At 31.0% G+C, this 21,200-nt stretch overlaps 1 protein-coding gene and 3 non-coding genes across 4 annotated transcripts in view; all 4 read right to left on the bottom strand.

Annotated features, from left to right (window-relative positions):
• LOC140055054 (transmembrane protein 181-like) overlaps positions 1-17,059 on the bottom strand; it is a 35,587-nt gene extending 18,528 nt beyond the window's left edge. Inside the window, exons 1-6 of the mRNA XM_072100228.1 lie at positions 16,951-17,059; positions 12,526-12,629; positions 11,951-12,018; positions 11,719-11,809; positions 7,352-7,476; positions 4,468-4,581 (exon numbers count right to left, since the gene is read on the bottom strand). Of these exons, the coding sequence (XP_071956329.1) occupies positions 4,468-4,581; positions 7,352-7,476; positions 11,719-11,809; positions 11,951-12,018; positions 12,526-12,629; positions 16,951-16,976 (528 nt within the window). The 5' untranslated portion in view covers positions 16,977-17,059. The remainder of the gene's footprint in view (positions 1-4,467; positions 4,582-7,351; positions 7,477-11,718; positions 11,810-11,950; positions 12,019-12,525; positions 12,630-16,950) is intronic.
• A 652-nt stretch (positions 17,060-17,711) lies between these two features.
• Positions 17,712-17,794, bottom strand: Trnal-uaa (transfer RNA leucine (anticodon UAA)). Its single transcript has one exon. It is a non-coding gene; the product is annotated as a tRNA-Leu (tRNA).
• A 76-nt stretch (positions 17,795-17,870) lies between these two features.
• On the bottom strand, positions 17,871-17,953 carry Trnal-uaa (transfer RNA leucine (anticodon UAA)). The gene has a single exon. It is a non-coding gene; the product is annotated as a tRNA-Leu (tRNA).
• A 76-nt stretch (positions 17,954-18,029) lies between these two features.
• Positions 18,030-18,112, bottom strand: Trnal-uaa (transfer RNA leucine (anticodon UAA)). Its single transcript has one exon. It is a non-coding gene; the product is annotated as a tRNA-Leu (tRNA).
• Between the last annotated feature and the right edge of the window lie 3,088 nt (positions 18,113-21,200).

Below are 21,200 nucleotides of genomic sequence, written 5' to 3'. Positions count from 1 at the left end.
TAACTCTGATACTACAGTAGAAGAAAGAAATATCTTTTCTGTATGGACTGAAAATTTATTGATTACATTTTTATTTGTTCTATTTTAAGACTCTGTGTTCCATGGTTATCATCTAAATGCAAATGGTTCAACATAGAAAATCAATATCATTGATTTTTAAATTGTAACTAATATATTTTTTTTTCAAAAATAAATTTCTTGCAAGCTGTAGTAATGCATTTGTAATGCACTTTGTTCTCATACAAGGCTTTTATACAGTGTATAAAGGCTTTTGCTAATGGAATGACAATCATATTAAACTACTGTATTCAATAAAGTGCAACATGTTCAGTAAATTATGAATAATTTCAAAAGCTTAGCTTTAGAATGGAAATTTATAAATACTTTCATTTTTCTTAGAGTGGACTTGTTTTTTGTTTAAATCTTCAACACAATTATTCAAATTAGTCAATAGAATGTTTCATTACCCAAAACATAAATAATAATAAAATATATTTGTTGTGGTTTTAAGTTTAAGCTTCACTTTTGCAACAACAACAAAATAATAATAATATACTTTAATAATAATGATAATAATATTTATACAGCGCACATATCCACTATAAAGTGTTCAAGGCGCTTGTGAAAAACCATGAAACATATTAACCTTAAAACTAATACTATTGATAAATTTGACAAAAACCGAAATAAATAAAGACTTTCATTAAAAGGGTTATATTCCATTAACCTACAGTACACAATGAGTTTTGTCATACTGTGCTTAGTGCTTGGACACTATTTTGTTTTCACTTTAAAACCTTGTTATTTATATTTTTTGGGGGTAAAATGAGGTATTTGAACTGTTAATTAAATGCACTTTGTTGCCATGGGTAAAAAGCTATTCATTTAAAAACCCAAGTTATATTTAGCAAGTCTGTAAACCTGAAGTACTGCAATAACATCTTTGTTGAACATGTTTTTATGCCTATCACTAAAATTGAATTGAACTATTTGCAGTTCAGGCTTCGTACACTGTGTCTAATAACCCTTCTACTATCAGTACATCTATGTTTTTAATCAAATGCCATCTATGCCATAGGTAGAAGTGTATTAACATTAACAAAGCTATATTTGCAGCCTAAATACTTAACAGAATGGATGCCTCTAGGATTTATTTTATAAGTTTAAAAAAAATCATTGATTGATTCAATGGTTGATTGATATTATTATACATTTTTAAATTATTCTGGAGGGTCTTATTAGACTTGCCCCAAGTCTGTATTAATCTTTTCTTTAAATTTATTTGTTTTTATTTCGACTGCGATTTTTGTCTGATGAAAATACAGACTTGTGAAACACGTATAGAAATCGATTTGCAGACCGCAAACATCCGATAAGAATGACGTAGGTTATCATACCGTATTTGGCTATATGGGGCGGGCGGTATGTAAATATGGATTTCGAATCAACCAATGATCATTTTGTTTCAAAATGAAAAAGATCGAGTACGGACAGTGCTGAATGTACGATTGAGACTGTTGAAATATACTAAATCGTAATGCCAAGTTGTTTTGTTTATTAATTGTTTAGTCCTTGGCCTAGGCCTCTTTCGTAGGTCCTACTCAACTCGCACGTATGACCTGCCAAATAAAACGCCAATAAAGTAGGCCTACATACCACCGGCACACAACAGGGCTACACACCACACAGAACAGGACAGGGTCTGGGTGGGAAATCAAAATTATCTCCGCATAATAAATGATCCATTCAATGTTTGATTTGCGGAGAAGCTAGCCTATCATATCAAGACGAGTTTTCATGTTCTTGGGAAAAATCCCATCAAATGTTTACCAGACTACAAGGCCTAGGCATATAAAATAATTTCTAGCCTTCAGAAACTACCCAAGTACAGTACACATTGTCTAAACGTAACATAGCGCATGCGCATCATCTTAGTTGTTGAGTCTTTGAAATTCTGAAATATGAATATTAAAACGGTGCACGAGTGAGTAGCCAATCGCATGCAGCTGAAACTAGTAAACCGGATAATCGTATGCACCAAGAATTCTTGGTGTCAAACCACGTGACTTGTGCGTGTTTCCCCAGACGGAGTATCCAAAATCAAGTAGTATACGTATGAAACGCCATATGTGCCAAAATATTTATCTTTTTACTAATATTAAGACAAAACTCCGTCTGGAACCCAGACTACTGTAGGTCTATATTAGCATGTAAAATTTGAAGGCTTAAAAATACATTCAGGGTTTCCGTTAAGCAGAGATGTGGCTATTTTTTATCAGCTTTTTTCTTAGTTCAAGGCTTACTGTATATGATTTTAAAATTCTACGTACCAAACGAGGTCTCCGTTAAATATCTTTTCCATTAAAAAAAATCTTGACAATATCACATCATGGAAAGTTTGTCAAGCAACTGATAATTAAAACAATTTGTATTTGTGTACTGTTTGTCTAAAGATGTACAGTACAGTATTGTCCGGGTTTTTTTTTTCTACAAAAGTGATTTTAATCACTTTTGTAGAAAAACAAAGTTAAAACTTTGTTAAAACTACAAAATGACCTATTCATTTTTCATGTTTTTGGGGGACAGTGAAATAATACAATTTCAATTTGTTTAAATAATTACTTTTATTAGATGAGTGTGGAATGCATTTAAATCTGATATTAGTTTGTTATGTTAGCTTGTACTCTTTTGTATGTTAAATTCCCATCCAGTGAACACACTTATGATTATGTTTGTATTGGATTTTCCAGAATAATATATTATGTGGAGGAAGAAGCCATGATCTGTCAAATGCTGTCATATAGACAAACGACAAACTAAAGAACAAATTTACATTTTTCTCATTATTATTTAAATTAAAATAATATAATATATTCAGAAATGAATTTAAATTATATTCAAGGTGTCAAATTAACCATACTTCATGGTTATAAATTTGCAATAATTCAGTTAATTATGCATGTCATATCTTTAGAAAAAAAAAACATTAAATTCATACATTCATGAATTTCGATCACAGATTGATACTCTACAGCTCTGTCTACACTATTAAACTGTGACAAAAAAAAGTGTGATGCACGCCAAAATATGATAGTGATATTCCCAAATATGGTAGTGGTATTACATCATCATGGCCATGGGCACGTCACTTTTTTTTTTGTCACATAAAGTTTGATAGTTTAGACAGACTTGAACCTGTACATACAATAGGACGCATACCCTAACCACTAGACCAGATGAATTAGAAAATTATTTTGTTTTAACATAATATTTTTAACATTTCAGAACTTGATTTATAGCCAGTTTGCAATGATAGAAACTTGTGTGGGGATTTTATAGCTGAAAATAATTATTAAAGATTATTTTTTTATTAAAGTCTCCGATAAAAAAAAGTTAATAGTTTAAATACATGCGAAAACAATCTGATTTGATAGCCGTGGCATTTTTAAATTTATTTTAAGAAGCATGTTTGATGATGCCTAAAGAATTGTTTCAATAAAAATAGCATTAGAACAGCGGTATGTTTTAAATCAATTAATGGTCTTTGAAATATTTAATAATAAATCATAGTTTTTTTTGTATGCATTTGGAAAGTAAAAACAAGAAGTATTATTATTAATGTTTTGTTTACTACTGGGACTTAAATTTGATAGTGAAACTTAATCTAATTTCATATAGATGCCTTGACATTTTATGAATTTACACTTGCAGATTTAGTATTAAAACTATAAAAAGAAATTTTGTATTAAAACAATAGATGCAGGAAATTCCTTTGTTTACTATTTAACACTGCCCATCTTCAATTAAATGTGATTATATGAAAAATTCAAAATCTTCAATGTATAGCCAGTTTGTGTAATGATTTGTAATCATGTGAAAATTATAATCATAAAAAAGTTACAATTTGAATCATAAAAATATGTAACAAACTAAAATAAATATTAATGCAGTAAAAAAAAGTACTGCAGTAATGCAGTTTTACATTTTTTTATTGACAGGTTCGGTTGATTTTTTTTTATTTTTGTGACAATTTTTTTGGTCTACGATTGTTTTGGTATTCAGTATAATTCAGTTGGTACAGTGGGCAATATTTTGGTTCCTTCACCCCTGGGAATTTGAATCTAACACATTAGCAAGAGACATTCAACCAACCTAGATTTGTTGTCTCTTTTACTAAGATGAAAATGTGTAAAAAAAAAAAACATTATCTCAAAATCAATGATATGTAGGTATATTCTCCTTTCCATTAATTGGAAAGGAAATCAACTGTTCAGATCTTCTAAGATACAAAGTATAAAAGTACTCTTTTAATTTCTTGAAACCTGTAATAATGTTATAATATTAATAAATACAGAGTAAAAAATACAAATAATAAATTAAAAAAAAAAAAATATATATTTGAAGACAGAAGAACACCACTAGAAGACTGTAAAATAGTTTAACATTTGACATCTTTTAACTACTTACATTGAATGTGATTTCTTGTACATTAAATTCCTTTAGTCCAAACAGTCTAATATTGACAATATAACTTGTATACTCAATTGTACCAAGGTGAAAAATAATAAGCTCTTCGCAACCCTGAAAAAAAAAACAATATAAACTATTGAAATTTCAGATTATCAGACTGCTTTTTGAGGCTGTCACTGCAATAAACAATGTGTTTGATTAACCAAAAAAAAAGGGTTTAACTATTAAATGCTAGAGAATACTGTCATAACATTGGTTTCTCTTTGGAATGTGTTGCCTATTGAAATCCGTCAGGCAACTTCCACCAGTGTCTTCAAATCTCTATTCAAAATCCACCTTTTGAATATTAAATTTTCTACATTTTTCTGTCTATGTAAAGCGCATTGAGGCTTTCAGCATAATGCACTATATCAAGTACCAGTTATTAAAACAAAATGTAATCAGTTTTACATGGTCCCTAAAGCAATATTGAACAATAAATACGAAAATAAATAATTGAACAAAGGTATTACATTAAAATTAGAAACTTAATGTTTTACAATTTACAATTTAAGATACAAATTTTAACATTTACACAATTAATTACCGATAATAATACCCGCAGAGGATTACTGTACATAGAGAGATGAATATTAAAATGAATAATATTGTTTAATGGTTTATATTATAGACATAATACAATTATGATAGTGTTTGGTTTACACAACGCCCACATTTAAGATATGTTCATTTGTGTTGTGTGGGCGATAGTTAAAGAGATTACAACAACAACAGTTATCTACAGTATCTTGAAGGGTCTTGTTACTTTTCGAGTTACAGGTATGTACTCGCCTCGGAGGGGAGTAAGGCCTAAGTTTATCTGGTTTATCTGGTACAGTTACCTAGGTACGAAATAGACATCAATTTTATATTGGTAAACTACTGTAATTTCTGATTAATATAATGTTATTACTGTACTAATGTTGGGGTTTTTATTTATCTTGTCTCTACATTAACAAACAAAATATCCGTATTTTTATTGTGAACCTAGCTTACACTTCTGTTTAAAACCTCAAACGATTTCACAAATATTTTTTTATCCACCTTTCTTTTTTTTCTGAAAACCTATAAAATAATTTTCCTCTTACAGATTTTTTTTTTATCAATCAAAAACCTTCTAGCTACAGTAGCTTGAAAAGGTTTACAAATCCACATAATTTGTATTCCTTTTAAAGATGTCTTTACATACAGTAGCCTAACTTTTAATTTCAACCTTTAAAACAACATTTAGTGAAATATAGGTTGCTTTTTACATGATTGATTGGCAAACAGAGGCTTCACCTTTCTGTTAATATTGATTTTTGCCACAAGATGTAGAAGATCACTCACTATCCTTTAGTGAACATCCAAATGTAGGTAATAAGAATTTTATCCTTAAATCATACTGAACAACCTTTCTATTAATGGTGCTTTTAATATTAGTTTTAAAAGAAAGTCTAAATTTGAGTGTAAATTCTTAAGATTTCATTGTTACTAATGCTTGGTTCCTACTAAAGAAGCAACACAAGTGAGTGATTTAATATTAGTTTTAAAAGAAAGTCTAAATTTGAGTGTAAATTCTTAAGATTTCATTGTTACTAATGCTTGGTTCCCACTAAAGAAGCAACGCAAGTGAGTGATTTAATATTAGTTTTAAAAGAAAGTCTAAATTTGAGTGTAAATTCTTAAGATTTCATTGTTACTAATGCTTGGTTCCAACTAAAGAAGCAACACAAGTGAGTGATTTAATATTAGTTTTAAAAGAAAGTCTAAATTTGAGTGTAAATTCTTAAGATTTCATTGTTACTAATGCTTGGTTCCTACTAAAGAAGCAACACAAGTGAGTGATTTAATATTAGTTTTAAAAGAAAGTCTAAATTTGAGTGTAAATTCTTAAGATTTCATTGTTACTAATGCTTGGTTCCCACTAAAGAAGCAACGCAAGTGAGTGATTTAATATTAGTTTTAAAAGAAAGTCTAAATTTGAGTGTAAATTCTTAAGATTTCATTGTTACTAATGCTTGGTTCCCACTAAAGAAGCAACGCAAGTGAGTGATTTAATATTAGTTTTAAAAGAAAGTCTAAATTTGAGTGTAAATTCTTAAGATTTCATTGTTACTAATGCTTGGTTCCTACTAAAGAAGCAACACGAGTGATTTAATATTAGTTTTAAAGAAAGTCTAAATTTGAGTGTACAGTAAATTCTTAATATTTCATTGTTACTAATGCTCGGTTCCCACTAAAGAAGCAACACAAGTGAGTGATTTAATATTAGTTTTAAAAGAAAGTCTAAATTTGAGTGTAAATTCTTAAGATTTCATTGTTAATAATGCTTGGTTCCCACTAAAGAAGCAACGCAAGTGAGTGATTTTACCAATCACAAGCAATGGATTATTCAAACTATCGCCTGCCATTGGTCAACTCGCTTGCACTCCATCTACGTCAATGCATTGCGTCTCTAGTGGGAACCAAGCTTAAAAACAAATTCATAAAGAAAGGAGCCTTATGTTAATAAGTTATTATAATAAAAAAAAATAATTTTTGCTATTTATTTAAAATGATTTATAGAAACAAAATCCTATTAAAATGGACCATGTCAAAAATAATTCTACTAAATATATTTTGTTTATTATTGAAAACCTGTTGGTAATGTGTGCTGTTATTTAGCAAGCTTGTTTTGCATAAATAATACAATTCAATTGTATTATTGCAGTGACTACCTCATAAACAAAATCATAGTTCATACATTATTGAAGTGTAAAAGTTTCAGAATTCATCTGTTGTACGATTATATATAATTCATCTGGAGATTATTCTACTGCAGTATCTCGATTTCATGCAGTAATTGAAGAACCCATCTTACCTCATGCCTGCAACGTAATGTTCTAGTATGATTGAATGTATCTGTGCTCAAAGGTTCAACAATACTATCTTCATTCTGCCCTTGTAGTTCTACACTTAAGATAAAATTTTTTTCTATGTTTTCCCCTGCAAAAAAAAAAATCATCAATTATATTTTGAAATAGAAAACGGAAACAAATTTATAGCTACTGTACAGTACATGCTCTTAGAATTTAATGAGGATATTTTTCTGACCAATCATGCTCTAGATTTGACCGTGGGACTAATTAATATTCTTTAACGATTGCACTGTCCTTGGACCTCATTTGTGTCATCAGTCTCCACCTACACAAAAACGTACACGTTTGACCAATTGACTACAGGTATAAATATTATTCAGAGCTTTGGCTCAGATAAGAAAATAAAATACATTGGCCTTTCCTTAAATGTATTTAAAGTGCACAGAGTGACTAAAGCTCTGTCTACACTATCAAACTTTATGCGACAACAAATATGATGTGCCCATATATGGACATGATGATGTCATACCACCACCATATTTAGCAATACTGTATCACTAACTATATTTGGGCAGATCACATTTTTTGTCACATAAAGTTTGATAGACTTGTAGACAGAGCAGCTTAAGAAAAAGTGCATTATCAATTGTAAACCTTACATTGTCCTGCCGCCAGATTCCAAAAAGAGTGTATTATTATTATTATTATTTTATTTATATAGCGCTTTTCCAAATTAGTATAAAATGATCAAAGGGCTTTACATCAGCACACCCAACAATGAGTCACTTCTTAGGAAATAGTGTTTTGAGGGCTTTTTTAAATTTTAAAACCGTGGTTTGTTCCCGGATCACAGACGGGAGTTCGTTCCACATCACCGGTCCAAATTTTGAGAAAGTATTATTTCCAGAGGTCCACTTTTCGAGACAGTGATCCAATCTAGTGTGATCTATCTCGGACCTCAGGCCTCTCTTAGCACATCTATACACCCGTAAGAGATTGCTCAGATAACAGGGCGCATTATTATTTATACAATTGTAGACATGAAGTAACACTTTAAAAGTGATTCTACTTTCAACAGGTAGCCAATGCAATTCATAAAGCAGAGGTCTAGAACTAACAAACATAGGTACTTGGTAAATTAACCTGGCAGCCCGGTTCTGAAGCTTTTGTAATCTCGAAACGTTATGTTTGGACATTCCAACAAATAGTGAGTGTATGTAGTGTATGATTATTCAAATCAGAATTAATTATTTAAATGAGAAATGCCGACTAGAATATTCGTTTCTTTTCAATTAGCATCTTTATCTATTTTTTTGAAATAGACACTCATCAAATTTAACCCATCTTCAGAACATTCAATACACGAACGCAAAGTTTTCATCATGAAACATGAAACTAAATGTGTAATTTAATCTATATGACAGATCATAGGTTTTTCTCAGTATTTCAATTTCTAACATCTTCTCACGTCTAATAGCAAACAACATCGCAATGTAAAGTTTGATAGTAGAATCGAGAGATGTAACCTTACCCAATAGCAAGGACACAAATCAATCGTTGATATAACAAAATATGTTTTTATAGGAAGAAATATTTTTAAGATAAAGCTGATGAAATTTTTCTTTTGATGTTTTGAAGATGGTTATCATAAAATATTCAACAGATGAATTTCAGATTTATTTTTGCACGAGAAAATTCCTGATGTGATACATTATTGATTTTAAAGAATACCTATTTTTTACAAGAGTGAAAATAAAAAAATGTAATTTTTAAGTGTCAGAACCTGTCGGAAATATTATTACAGTATAAAACATTTGATTTGAATTCTTACTTTCAAGATGTATTGTCTTCCAAAAATATGAAAAATGAAGATAAATTAAATCAGACTTATAGGTTAAATAGGTTATTTTGTAGTTTTAATATTTAAGTAAATCCCTTCAATTGAAAAAAAAAAATGTTTTATCATATAAAATGACAAAATAAATGGTCAAATTCAACCAAAAACTAATTGGCAATTTGTCTATTGTTTTGCTTTAAATTAAAGTTTTTTTTTCAGGTAAATAAATAATTAGTTTTCACTTCAATTTTTGTTCAAAATGGATAATAAAATGACATATTCAACAACAAAAAAATAAATATTTCCAATCCTTCGTTATGAATTTTAAAAACTGCAAAAATTATACTACTAATATTTCTAATTGCAATTTAAAATCATGTTATATTATAGAAACCACTATAGTGGGCCTACAGTGTACATAATTCAAACCTTCAAACAATAAAATATTATTGTTAGTACTTAATATTATTTTTCTCAATCTGACACACAAATTCCAAGCATAGTAAAATCTCAATATTTGTTTGTCTTCTTTTTTGCAATTAAATGAGTACACATCACAATTCCTCCGAGATCCATAGTTACTATAGCGACGATAATTGAACTATGGTGGAGATTAATCAGTGCATTACAAGTCAACTCAGATACACTGATTGTCGAAATGGATCGAAATGTCAAAATGTCACTGTGTATTTAGTAATAGGGTACATGACAATGTAGGTATTCGATGGATGACAAGATTCTATAGTACACAAAGCTTGGTTTTCACTAGGACGAAACACAAGGACGTACAGTATAGCGCACCATAATTTGACCAATCAGAAGTGATGGATTATGCTAATGGACCTTGTGGAAAGCAAGCTTTAGTTAGAGTGTGAGAACCAAACTTCAGAATTTGGAAATACAGGGTACATACAGTACAGTACAGTGATCAATATCAGAAACATTAAGTACATTGAGACTAGAATGCCTGTTTCTGCTACGAGAAAATAACTATTTATGAATATGAAAATAGGAAAAAAAAATGTCAAATCATTAATAATGGCATAAACAACCCAATACAGAACTTAACTCACTGCCTCTTTAACATCACTAAAGGTATTGAGCAACAACATCGTCAGTGGCTACACTGTATACAACATACTGATCTTACTAAACTGAATATGTTTGGCAATTTGATACATATTTTATAAATGTTACTGCCATTGACACTTTAGTTAATTTGATGTAGTATTCTATGATCATGAAAGGGATTTTGAAATGAAAATCTTTGGATAATTGATCGGAGAGATTTCCTTTTAAAGCTGCCCATTTCTATTCTTGTCTACTATGATTAACAATTTAAGACCGGTTTGAGATTTTATTAAACTTTAGAAATATACATTTAATAAATTTTATGCTGTTTATTTCGAAGGAATTTTGTTATTGTCATACACACCATATTACAAAATGCCAAAATAAATCTCTAACTAAATTGAAACAAATTAATTCTGCAGTAACTGCAGTAGAATAATTTGATGATGATTTATATATATATATATATATGTTTGTATGATGTAGTACAGTATGTTTAAGCGGATATTAGCCCTTGATGGCATTCGCAGCAATAAAGAAATTGAATTGAATAGTGTGGACCGAGCTTAAGCCTCATCCAGTATTATCTAATTAAAAACATATTTTGTTACTATATTTTTTATAAATATTACCTAAAAAATACTGACAATATTAATAAAAGAATTTTTTTTAAAGTTTCTTAGTAAAGCACAAGACATATTTTTTAAAATAATACTGCATAAAGTCGGCAAATATCACTTTAAAAGTCTCATCAGAGTCTCCTAACTTCACCTCTGATCAATAATTGTCCAACTGTACCATCAAATAACAATTTTACAATTTTAAACTTCCCGAGAGTGTAGCTTTAAACGATTGCCGACAACTGACCTTATTTCTAAAGCGTACTCATTTCTTCTTGACATATTTCATTTGCGTTTACGTTATGAATATTTAATAGTAATATCAATAATGGATGTAAAGTTGTACTCTAAGTTTGTCAAGCACGTAGTTACGAATCATAGAAGTGCCATTTTCTTCCGAATCTATTTTCAATAATGGCTTTAGAATTTTTAGAAACTTCTTAATGTGCTGATCAGATTTGTTGTAATAATAGACAACAAACTCTATCTATTGACGCTCTCCATGTGTTCCAACTTGCTGGTTAGAATATATGTATACTGTAGCGTATACCGTCTTTTCGGATGAGATGTTAAGCTGTTGGTTGTGTGCAACATGGCTCATGTGCATGTTAAATAACGCAATACACTCTTCGAAAATAAGTAGGCAATTGTCTGGAGGTGTACTGCTTAATTAACTAACAGAAGGACCCACAGGTTTACGAATTTAGTGGGCTATTCTTAGTGTGTAACACCGAACAATAACAAAAACATGGTATGAGTGGCATACAGTATAGTAACCTCTTAGAATAGAAAGACAATTAAATTCAAATAATAAATAATATAATTAAGATGTATAGCTTACCAGTTCCCTTTTTAATATAAAACAATGCAGTTAACCAAAGTTGTTGATTAAATCTAGAAAAAGCAGGCGATCTGAGTGAGAATGGACCAGTCTGCGAAAAAAATAAATAAATTTATAAATCATTTTAACATCTTTTATTAATGCCTCGTAAACTTAACACAGAAGTTACCTATAAAATCACACATGTTGCAGTAGAATAGTTTGAAACTGGATGGAACTGGATTTAACTTACCGCTATATTTACGTTTTGTTCACCCAGTTTGGTTGCATTTGTACTTTCCATAAACTGCACACTAGGGCCTGAAATAAAAAAAAGTAAAGATATTAAAAATTAGAAGCTAGAAGATGCTACATTTTCTTCCAGCCAAATGTAATTTTAATCCCCAAAATTATAGAGGGCATTACTATGCAAAACAATATTTTCTATTTCCAAGACACAGTTTTAAATTGTTTTAAACACTACAGTATTCTAGTAGCTCAAAGAAAAAGTATACTTAGCAATCAATAGTTTTTATAAAGTAACACCTAAATAAATTCCTGTCATTTGATTGGACGATTGTTGGTCACATGGCTTGCAATAGTATACTATTTAACGATCATGAAATAGTACTTTTTTTTGTATGAAAAAAAAATAAATCTCAAGAAAAATTACTGTGAACAACCTCCTGTGAAGCCCAAAAGAGCCGCCTATTTTTAAACAACACAATTCGAAAACCCACTCAAAATCTTCCACCTCATGAAATTATTTGTACTATTCCACTCATAAACATTCATTATTTATATTATTAATTTTATATAGAAACAAACCTGCAATTCCTACAAGTACTGAAATTCCAAAAGCTGCGAAGAATGCAACAAAAACAAGAACAAATTCCCGCTTAGTGAGTGTGTACAACCTCATCTGAACAGACCTGAAAAATATACAAAATTATTTTTTACTATTAGTGCTTTTTGTTTTTTTATTCAATCGAAACCAATAGCGATAATTACCGCCACTGAACAGGTTTTGATACAAACAAAACCAGGACTGTTTAAAGCACCTTGATTCGTTCTAACATTGATCAAGGGCTTCTCTTGTCCAGTGCCCATAAGCCAATATGTCTGAGGCAGATATTAGATGCAGGGGCTGCCATAAGAGTCAGCAGTGCTGATTTCAAATGCAGAATGGCATTATCATCTGTTGTTTGTAGACATTATTTTGTAGGAATCAGAAGCAAAAGGTCAAATGCTAATTTGTTTTTTATTGCTACTGTACCAGGAAACAATTCTCCATTAATAATCATAAAAAAAAACCTTCATTGTGAAACAATGATTAATAAACTAAAAACAGTTATAACACAGGATTTGAATTGCAAATTAAAAAATATTTTTGTATTCACACATCACAACACAAACAATATGTATAAAGCTCTGTCTACTCCCATCAAATAAAAAAAAATGTAATGTGGCCATATATGGACATGATCACTACCATATTTGGGCATCACTACCATATTTGGGTACATCACACTTTTTTGTCAAATTAGTTTAATAGTGTAGACAGAGCTTAACACAAGAATGTATTTTTAAAAGCAAAGATATGCACTTTCAAAATCTTCCATCAAGCATACAGTAATCTTCCAAACCCAATATTTCAACACACATCCCACCCAAAAAATCTCTAAATACCCTCTAATACATGTACTTAACTTTGCCAGATAAAACATTGATAACGTTCTTACTAATTTTCTTTTTAAGCATAAATATCTATCTATCGATATCATTGGACATACAGTATTCTCCTTTTTTAATTTGTCAGTAAATCATGGTTTTGAGATATTCATTTTTATTTCTTCTACATATTATGTGTTTGTAGGCAAAATTGAAATGGTTTTGATTAATAATAATTTATAAATGTAACCTTTTATCATGTAATTACTCATTCACTAAATGTCAGGAAAGTTCAGAATAACCTGAATGATAAACACTGTTGATGTTACTGTTTAGTTTAATTAAGAATCGGCCTAGCATGAGAAGGGATGAGTTAAAGATCTGTTTAAGCTGCTGTCATTGTTTTTGTCCTTAGCACAGGGCTTCATTTGGATGGGACATTTTATCAAGCTGTGGTCACATTTCATTATGACCATGTATCATGCACAATAAAAACATTGACTTACACTGCATAAACAGTATGACTGATTATAGATGTAGGGGGGGGGGGGGCTTATGAATCCTTGTTTAAAGAACAATATTATTTTAAATTTACAAAACCTGTTTGTTACTATAGACATAAAATGGTTCTTTAATAAACTGGACTACTGTATTATTAAATCAGAATTATTCCAATAAACTGTACACAATTTGATTTAAATAAACCAACACTTGGATATGCATCCAACCATATCATTGTGTCTAAAATTACAGTACATAATATATTACTCCATCTGTTGTCCTACAAATCTATTATTTATTGAGTGTGGTTTTTAATACAAACAACTTTGTAGCACAAACAAATTATTTAATAATTGCCGATATTTAGGCCCCGAGCCTACAGTAGATAGGCCTATTATTAATATTATTATTATTATTATTTTATTTATATAGCGCTTTTCCAAATTAGTATAAAATGATCAAAGCGCTTTACATCAGCAGACCCAACAATGAGTCACTTCTTTAGGAAATAGATGTGTTTTAAGGGCTTTTTTAAATTTTAAAACCGTAGTTTGTTCCCGGATCACAGACCAGGGCTTGCAGAATCGCTTGCCCGACGTCCCGCGGCAACCAAATAAATACGTCGGGCAACTAAAATTTAACATGTCATGTCCCGACGGGCAACCTCTTAAAATCACCGAAAATGTCCACGATGTTTTACAGGGGTTGTGAAAAACTGTAACAATGAAAATAATAGTCGCGCACGAACGAATTCTCTTGACGTCGAGACCAGTGTAGTGTTTGTTAAGTAAATGTATGGATCGGAATTCGGTGGTATGGAACGTTATCTCCAGGAGCCAAAACACGTGTTTCTATGCAGTCGGGCATATCAAGTCGTTGCGTATAGAGTTTCCAGGTCTGTCATATAGCACGCGGTCTCTTGCGGCATCCATTGATCGCGAAATAGGAAGCGTTGAACTCTCGGCTCTTATTTGAAGTTATTATACCAGGGAGTTTCTAATTAACAACTCCCTAGTTATACTATAAACCAAATAAAATAGGGGCTAGTATGTTTTTGGTTTTTGTTTTTCTCAATTATCGACATCATTTTACGGTGGTAATAAAATCTGAATCTACTACTTAGTATTAATTATGTGGCCTACAGCCTGATAGTAGATTAGGCCTATGTTTAATTACATTCATGTTATGTATTTTGTGTGTAATAAATAATTTGCTGAATTACTGTAATTATTGTTCAAATGTACAAACTACAATACAGTATATTATTAAATTATAATAGATACGTAATTTTAATTGTCTGTGCCAAATAGGCGGCGGCCGATGTTTTTAACACAGGCAAGTAGGCCTACCATTTTTTTCATAAATATTACAGAATATAAATTTAATAGGCCTAATAATTTATTTAATAAATACATTGAATACTTAAATAGTTACAGTATATTTTTATTATCAACATTGAAAATAATACACTTCTTCGGGTATCGCCGAGAGTTGAACTTTCAAAAACTCCAACTTGGCGGAGCACGTGGTTTTCACCACAATTCGGCACAGTTCCCTTGTGTTGTTTTCAATCACCAACTTGTGCGAGCAGATGGTTGTTTTTATCCAACCTGTGCGAGCTTCAACTGAAACAACAAGCAAACCTCCACAAGCCCGCACTCTCCACACACCGTACCCATGTGCTCCTACTACGTTACGGCAGCTGCTGTGAGGTTTTTTGCTATACGCATGCGTATTGTTTCACGTCACGTAGACGGACGTCAGTTGATGTTTGTTTTTTTTTTCTTCTCTATGATTTCAACGCGTTACAAGCTCATCACCTTCATAAGTACTTTGTTTAAACTTTTTAGGCCTAGGAGGCCTACATTTCTATAGGCAATATTTTAGATATATCTATTAAATAATTGTAAGATAATTAGTGCCATGTCTAGGCCACTACATTTTAAATATCGCAAAATAGCTTGATTTCGGAATTTCATTGCACAATAGAAGAAAAACGTTTTTGCTCCCAAAGTAAACCCACGTGAATACGCCTTTTTCATTCACGAAACGGAACACATCTTCGATCGATGACAAACAATGCCGTGCAACGAAGCGTAACCAACAGAAATAACATAGCGTTTTCAAGGGATTTCAGGACACCATGTTAATTAAACAATCGCAACTCTTGTACGGAGGATCGTATGAGAAAATAAATTACTGTAAAATGTTCTTAAAAGATTGGCCTACATCACTGTGTAATTGAAAAAATTTGAAATTTTCACTACTTTAAAATCCATCGAAAAAAACACCACAGTGTATTAAGCATAGGCGTTTTTCACCGACGTTTTTCCGCGGTGCAGTCGCGGTATAAAACGTTAAAATTAAGTTAAAATAGTGGGCAAGTAAAAAAATGATGAGGGCAACCAAAATCTAAAACCTACTTGCCCGATGGGCAACCAAATATTTTAGGATTCTGCGAGCCCTGCAGACTGTAGTTCGTTCCACATCACCGGTCCAAATTTTGAGAAAGTATTATTTCCAGAGGTTCGCTTTTCGAGACAGTGATCCAATCTAGTGTGATCTATCTCGGACCTCAGGCCTCTCTTTTAGCACATCTATACACCCGTAAGAGATTGCTCAGATAACAGGGCGCATTATTATTTATACAATTGTAGACATGAAGTAACACTTTAAAAGTGATTCTACTTTCAACAGGTAGCCTAGGCCATAATATTTTTAATAATATATTAGGCCTAGGCTAAGCCTATTAATATTATTATAATTAAAAAAACATAAATAATAAAAAATAATTGTTTTGTATAATAAGGTATTGTCACACAGTCTGCACTGCAGCATTATTATTATAAATTCTCAATTGTGTATTTAAATGACAAATATTTGTCATAAACAACATTTTTCCTCTAGGCCTACTACTCTAGGCTGTCACGTCAACGTCTCCCTCATCAGCCCTTAATTGACCCAAAAAGATAATCGATTCACAACACAGCACACGTCACTCAGCCTAGCCTAGACACATAAAATAAGTTAAACATGCCTCTTTCTGGAGGTTTCATTAACACAAAATGCTTTAAAACTTACGCCTCCATAGAAAACATTTTAGCCATCTACATTAGCATGTAAACAAGCTGTTTTAAATTAAAATTATCTGCTGATTTTCCCAGATGAAAAGATTTACAAAATGGAAATGGCGAATGTTGATTTTGATGACGTCAAGATTTTAAAGCGCCCTCTGTTATTTCATGATACAGTTGTACATTCATCATTATGAGAGAGACAAAAATAAGTAAAACAGAGTTTACTTTTACTTCTCTCATCATATCAACTGTTTTCTTATTATTACGCTATAATGATAATTATAATTGTATATTCTTGTGTAGCAAAATCAGATGGCTTTTACGTTGTGTTGTGTTCTGACATGATTAATGTCGGAACTAAGTGACCAAAGTTTTGTAAGCATGAGCGATAGAAATAACTTCGATGAGGAATCCCCACAGCTGCCTATAATTAATCATTGCTTACACAATTAGTATGACTGCATATCCATTATTTCTTCAGTAGTCGAGTTAGGGCATAATTATGATGCATTTTTATGCAGCTTGGCATATTAAACCCCATAATGAACAGCAGATAGACACAATCGGGCGAATATGATGGTTGCCGAGCGCGCATCGTCATCTTTTTTGGAATTGAAAATCGACTTAAAGAACTAGGCCTACTGCAGTAAAAACAAAGAGAGCGTTTTAATCAAAATAGCTGTCTATAAACCAGACCGACATACAATAAAGTCTCAGCCACCGTACTTCGGTACAACCGCCTTCGACATGCTTCGATTACAAATTTAGTACGGATGGGGTTCGAACCCATGCGGACATACGTCCATTGGAATTTAAGTCTAACGCCTTAACCACTCGGCCACCGTACTTGTTGTAACAAACGCCTTGGCATCCAGCGATTTTATTTCTTTAATACCATAAGCTTTAAATAATTTCTTAAAATTTTAGTACGGATGGGGTTCGAACCCATGCGGACATACGTCCATTGGAACTTAAGTCCAACGCCTTAACCACTCGGCCACCGTACTTGTTGTAACAAACGCCTTGGCATTCAGCGATTTTATTTCTTTAATACCATAAGCTTTATATAATTTCTTAAAACTTTAGTACGGATGGGGTTCGAACCCATGCGGACATACGTCCATTGGAACTTAAGTCCAACGCCTTAACCACTCGGCCACCGTACTTGTTGGTACAAACGCCTGGACATTCAGTGAATTTTTTTATTGTTAATAACGAAGTAAGGACAAATAGTGTAATTCTAATAGATAAAGACAAATGCATAAATGCTTGACATTATATTTGACGTCATCATTTGAACGCATTTTAGTTATCTGACGTCACGAATGACTGATATAGGCTTTTTAGCACTTTTAGCGTCTTTTATTCTCAGCTCGCACCCGAGATGAATGTTATTTATAGCAACATCTGTTAAAGTATAACAAACACAACAAAGACCAGTTTCAACAATGCATATTTTCGATTTCTTAACATTAAATTTGTCACTGTTTAAGGAGTGATAGAAATCTCATCTATCAGATATATAAGATATATTATTATTATTTACTATGGTAGTTTCTTAATTTTTGAAATTTCAATGCGGTACTCTTAGTATCCGTGTTCTCGTAGAAGGAAGACAATGATAAACATTAGGCATTTAATGATAAACATTAGGCATTTAATTGTAAACATTAGGCATTTAATTGTAAACATTAGGCATTTAATGATAAACATTAGGCATTTAATTGTAAACATTAGGCATTTAATTGTAAACATTAGGCATTTAATTGTAAACATTAGGCATTTAATTGTAAACATTAGGCATTTAATTGTAAACATTAGGCATTTAATTGTAATCATTAGGCATTTAATTGTAAACATTAGGCATTTAATAATAAACATTAGGCATTTAATGATAAACATTAGGCATTTAATGATAAACATTAGGCATTTAATTGTAAACATTAGGCATTTAATTGTAAACATTAGGCATTTAATGATAAACATTAGGCATTTAATGATAAACCTTAGGCATTTAATTGTAAACATTAGGCATTTAATTGTAAACATTAGGCAATTAATTGTAAACATTAGGCATTTAATCGAGAATATGTATTACTACTGTATTATAACAAAACCCAAAATATGTTCCCAACTGTGTAATTATAGGCAGAATATACTCTCTGCAAATTTATTGCATATATTATGAAACTGCGAGTTATTTCTAGGGGTTTACGTGACGTTACGTTGTTACTGAGGGGTAATAAAGTTTTTAAAAACAATATCGAAATACATGCAACAATAGAATTAGTTTAGATTAGTCACTAACAATAATATTAATAATACTATAATATTTATACAGTATATTCAGGCAATCTATATCCACGCGTGCTGCGTCGTAGGTTGTGTTATCTTGGGTGTAGGGGTAGGGCGGGGCTTGATATGTTTCACTCCTTCATGATTGTTATCAACGTTTTCTTTGTGTCAAGGGAAATCGACCAGTCTCCACCCCTTTTTCACTATTATGTCGACGAAAGGTTGATTCCAATATGACGCAACGCAAGCACGTAAGCGCAAAAGATTTGACCAATCACGACACAATAGGTGATTAGTAAATTATCTTGCGTTGCGCTTAGTCCATGTGTTCCTTTCTAACTGAAAACTAAACTTTATAATTCAGAAATCATTCTTAACCACACAACGGACACGCTATAGGCATTTACTGTATCTGTAACATTGGTATAAACTCCACATGTGAAGCAATCTAGTAACATAGTTATAATATTAATACTAATCAATATTATTCAATACTAATATTAATACTAATCAATATTATTCAATACTAATATTAATACTAATCAATATTATTCAATACTAATATTAATACTAATCAATATTATTCAATACTAATATTAATACTAATCAATATTATTCAATACTAATATTAATACTAATCAATATTATTCAATACTAATATTAATACTAATCAATATTATTCAATACTAATATTAATACTAATCAATATTATTCAATACTAATATTAATATACTAATCATTAAACAAACAATATTCAATACTAATAATAATATTAATATTATCATCCCACGGGGTTGTGTTAACAACGTAGACATAATGCCTATACGGAGTATCAGAGTCACGTGGGTGTTAATTATTATTCGATATTTAGCGCTCGTATCGATTGATGTAACTTGACGCTGGATTATTCCGCGGATCGCGTCGTCGCTGTTGCTAAGTTCCATTTTGTTTTCAACATAAGTGAGAGTATGTTTGTATATAAAGCACTGTCTACACTATCAAACTTTATGTGACAAAAAATGTGATGTGCCCATATAATGGACATGATGATATCACTACCATATTTGAGCATATCACTTTCATATTTGGGCACATAGGCCTAACACTTTTTTTGTCAATCTAGTTTCATAGTGTAGACAGAGCTGTAAGGTTTAGAAATTTTGACTACTAAACCTTAATCCATCGTAATCAAGAAGATAGTTATTATAATACATTATATAATATATAGGGGATACTATATATAGTATATGTGTATTAAATTCGTATTTCATTATTATAATTATTAATTCATAATAATTGTGTCAGATCTTTGTTTTAACTTAACTTAAATTCTCAATTACCAATTATTAGATTACCATTTCTAAACAATCTGGAACATTGTCAAATGTTATTATATTAAGGTAACTTTAGGCCTAGTTTTTTGCTATGGGTGATTTTAACTTTTTATGAAATATTCTATTGTTTATTTTATGGAATAGGTGCAGTATAAATTTATAAATTGAAATTCATAAAATGATTTTTATATATTTTTTAAATAGTAAATAAAAACAAGTACAAATTAAACAAAAAAGATCTTATTTCTATCAGTTATAGGACCCTTCCTTTGGTGCACTTTCTGTAAAGGGACAATATTAGTATAAAACTAAATGTCCAACGCCTACAAGAGATAACCCTATTAAAGAGACACTTTCTGTGAATAGACAATAATATAACACTAAACGTCCAACGTCAATTAAGTGGACACCACTATTAATGTGACACATCATTCGGTCACAAAGGTGTCCCCTTAATAGAGGTTATTACTATTTGGGTATCCGTATATAACATTGAGGATATCAACCTCGATACATTGAAATATTTTAAGTCTCTGATTAATTGTTCTCTTTCCATCAATATTCTGTCCTTCACTTTTCCATACTATCGTCGTCGTATTCAAATATACACAAATTTGTCGTGTAC

The sequence above is a fragment of the Antedon mediterranea genome, chromosome 7 (genome assembly GCF_964355755.1).
Source record: "Antedon mediterranea chromosome 7, ecAntMedi1.1, whole genome shotgun sequence".
Lineage (NCBI taxonomy): Eukaryota > Metazoa > Echinodermata > Crinoidea > Comatulida > Antedonidae > Antedon > Antedon mediterranea.
Note: the sequence above shows the minus strand (reverse complement) of the source record. Positions and strands in the feature narration are given on the sequence as shown.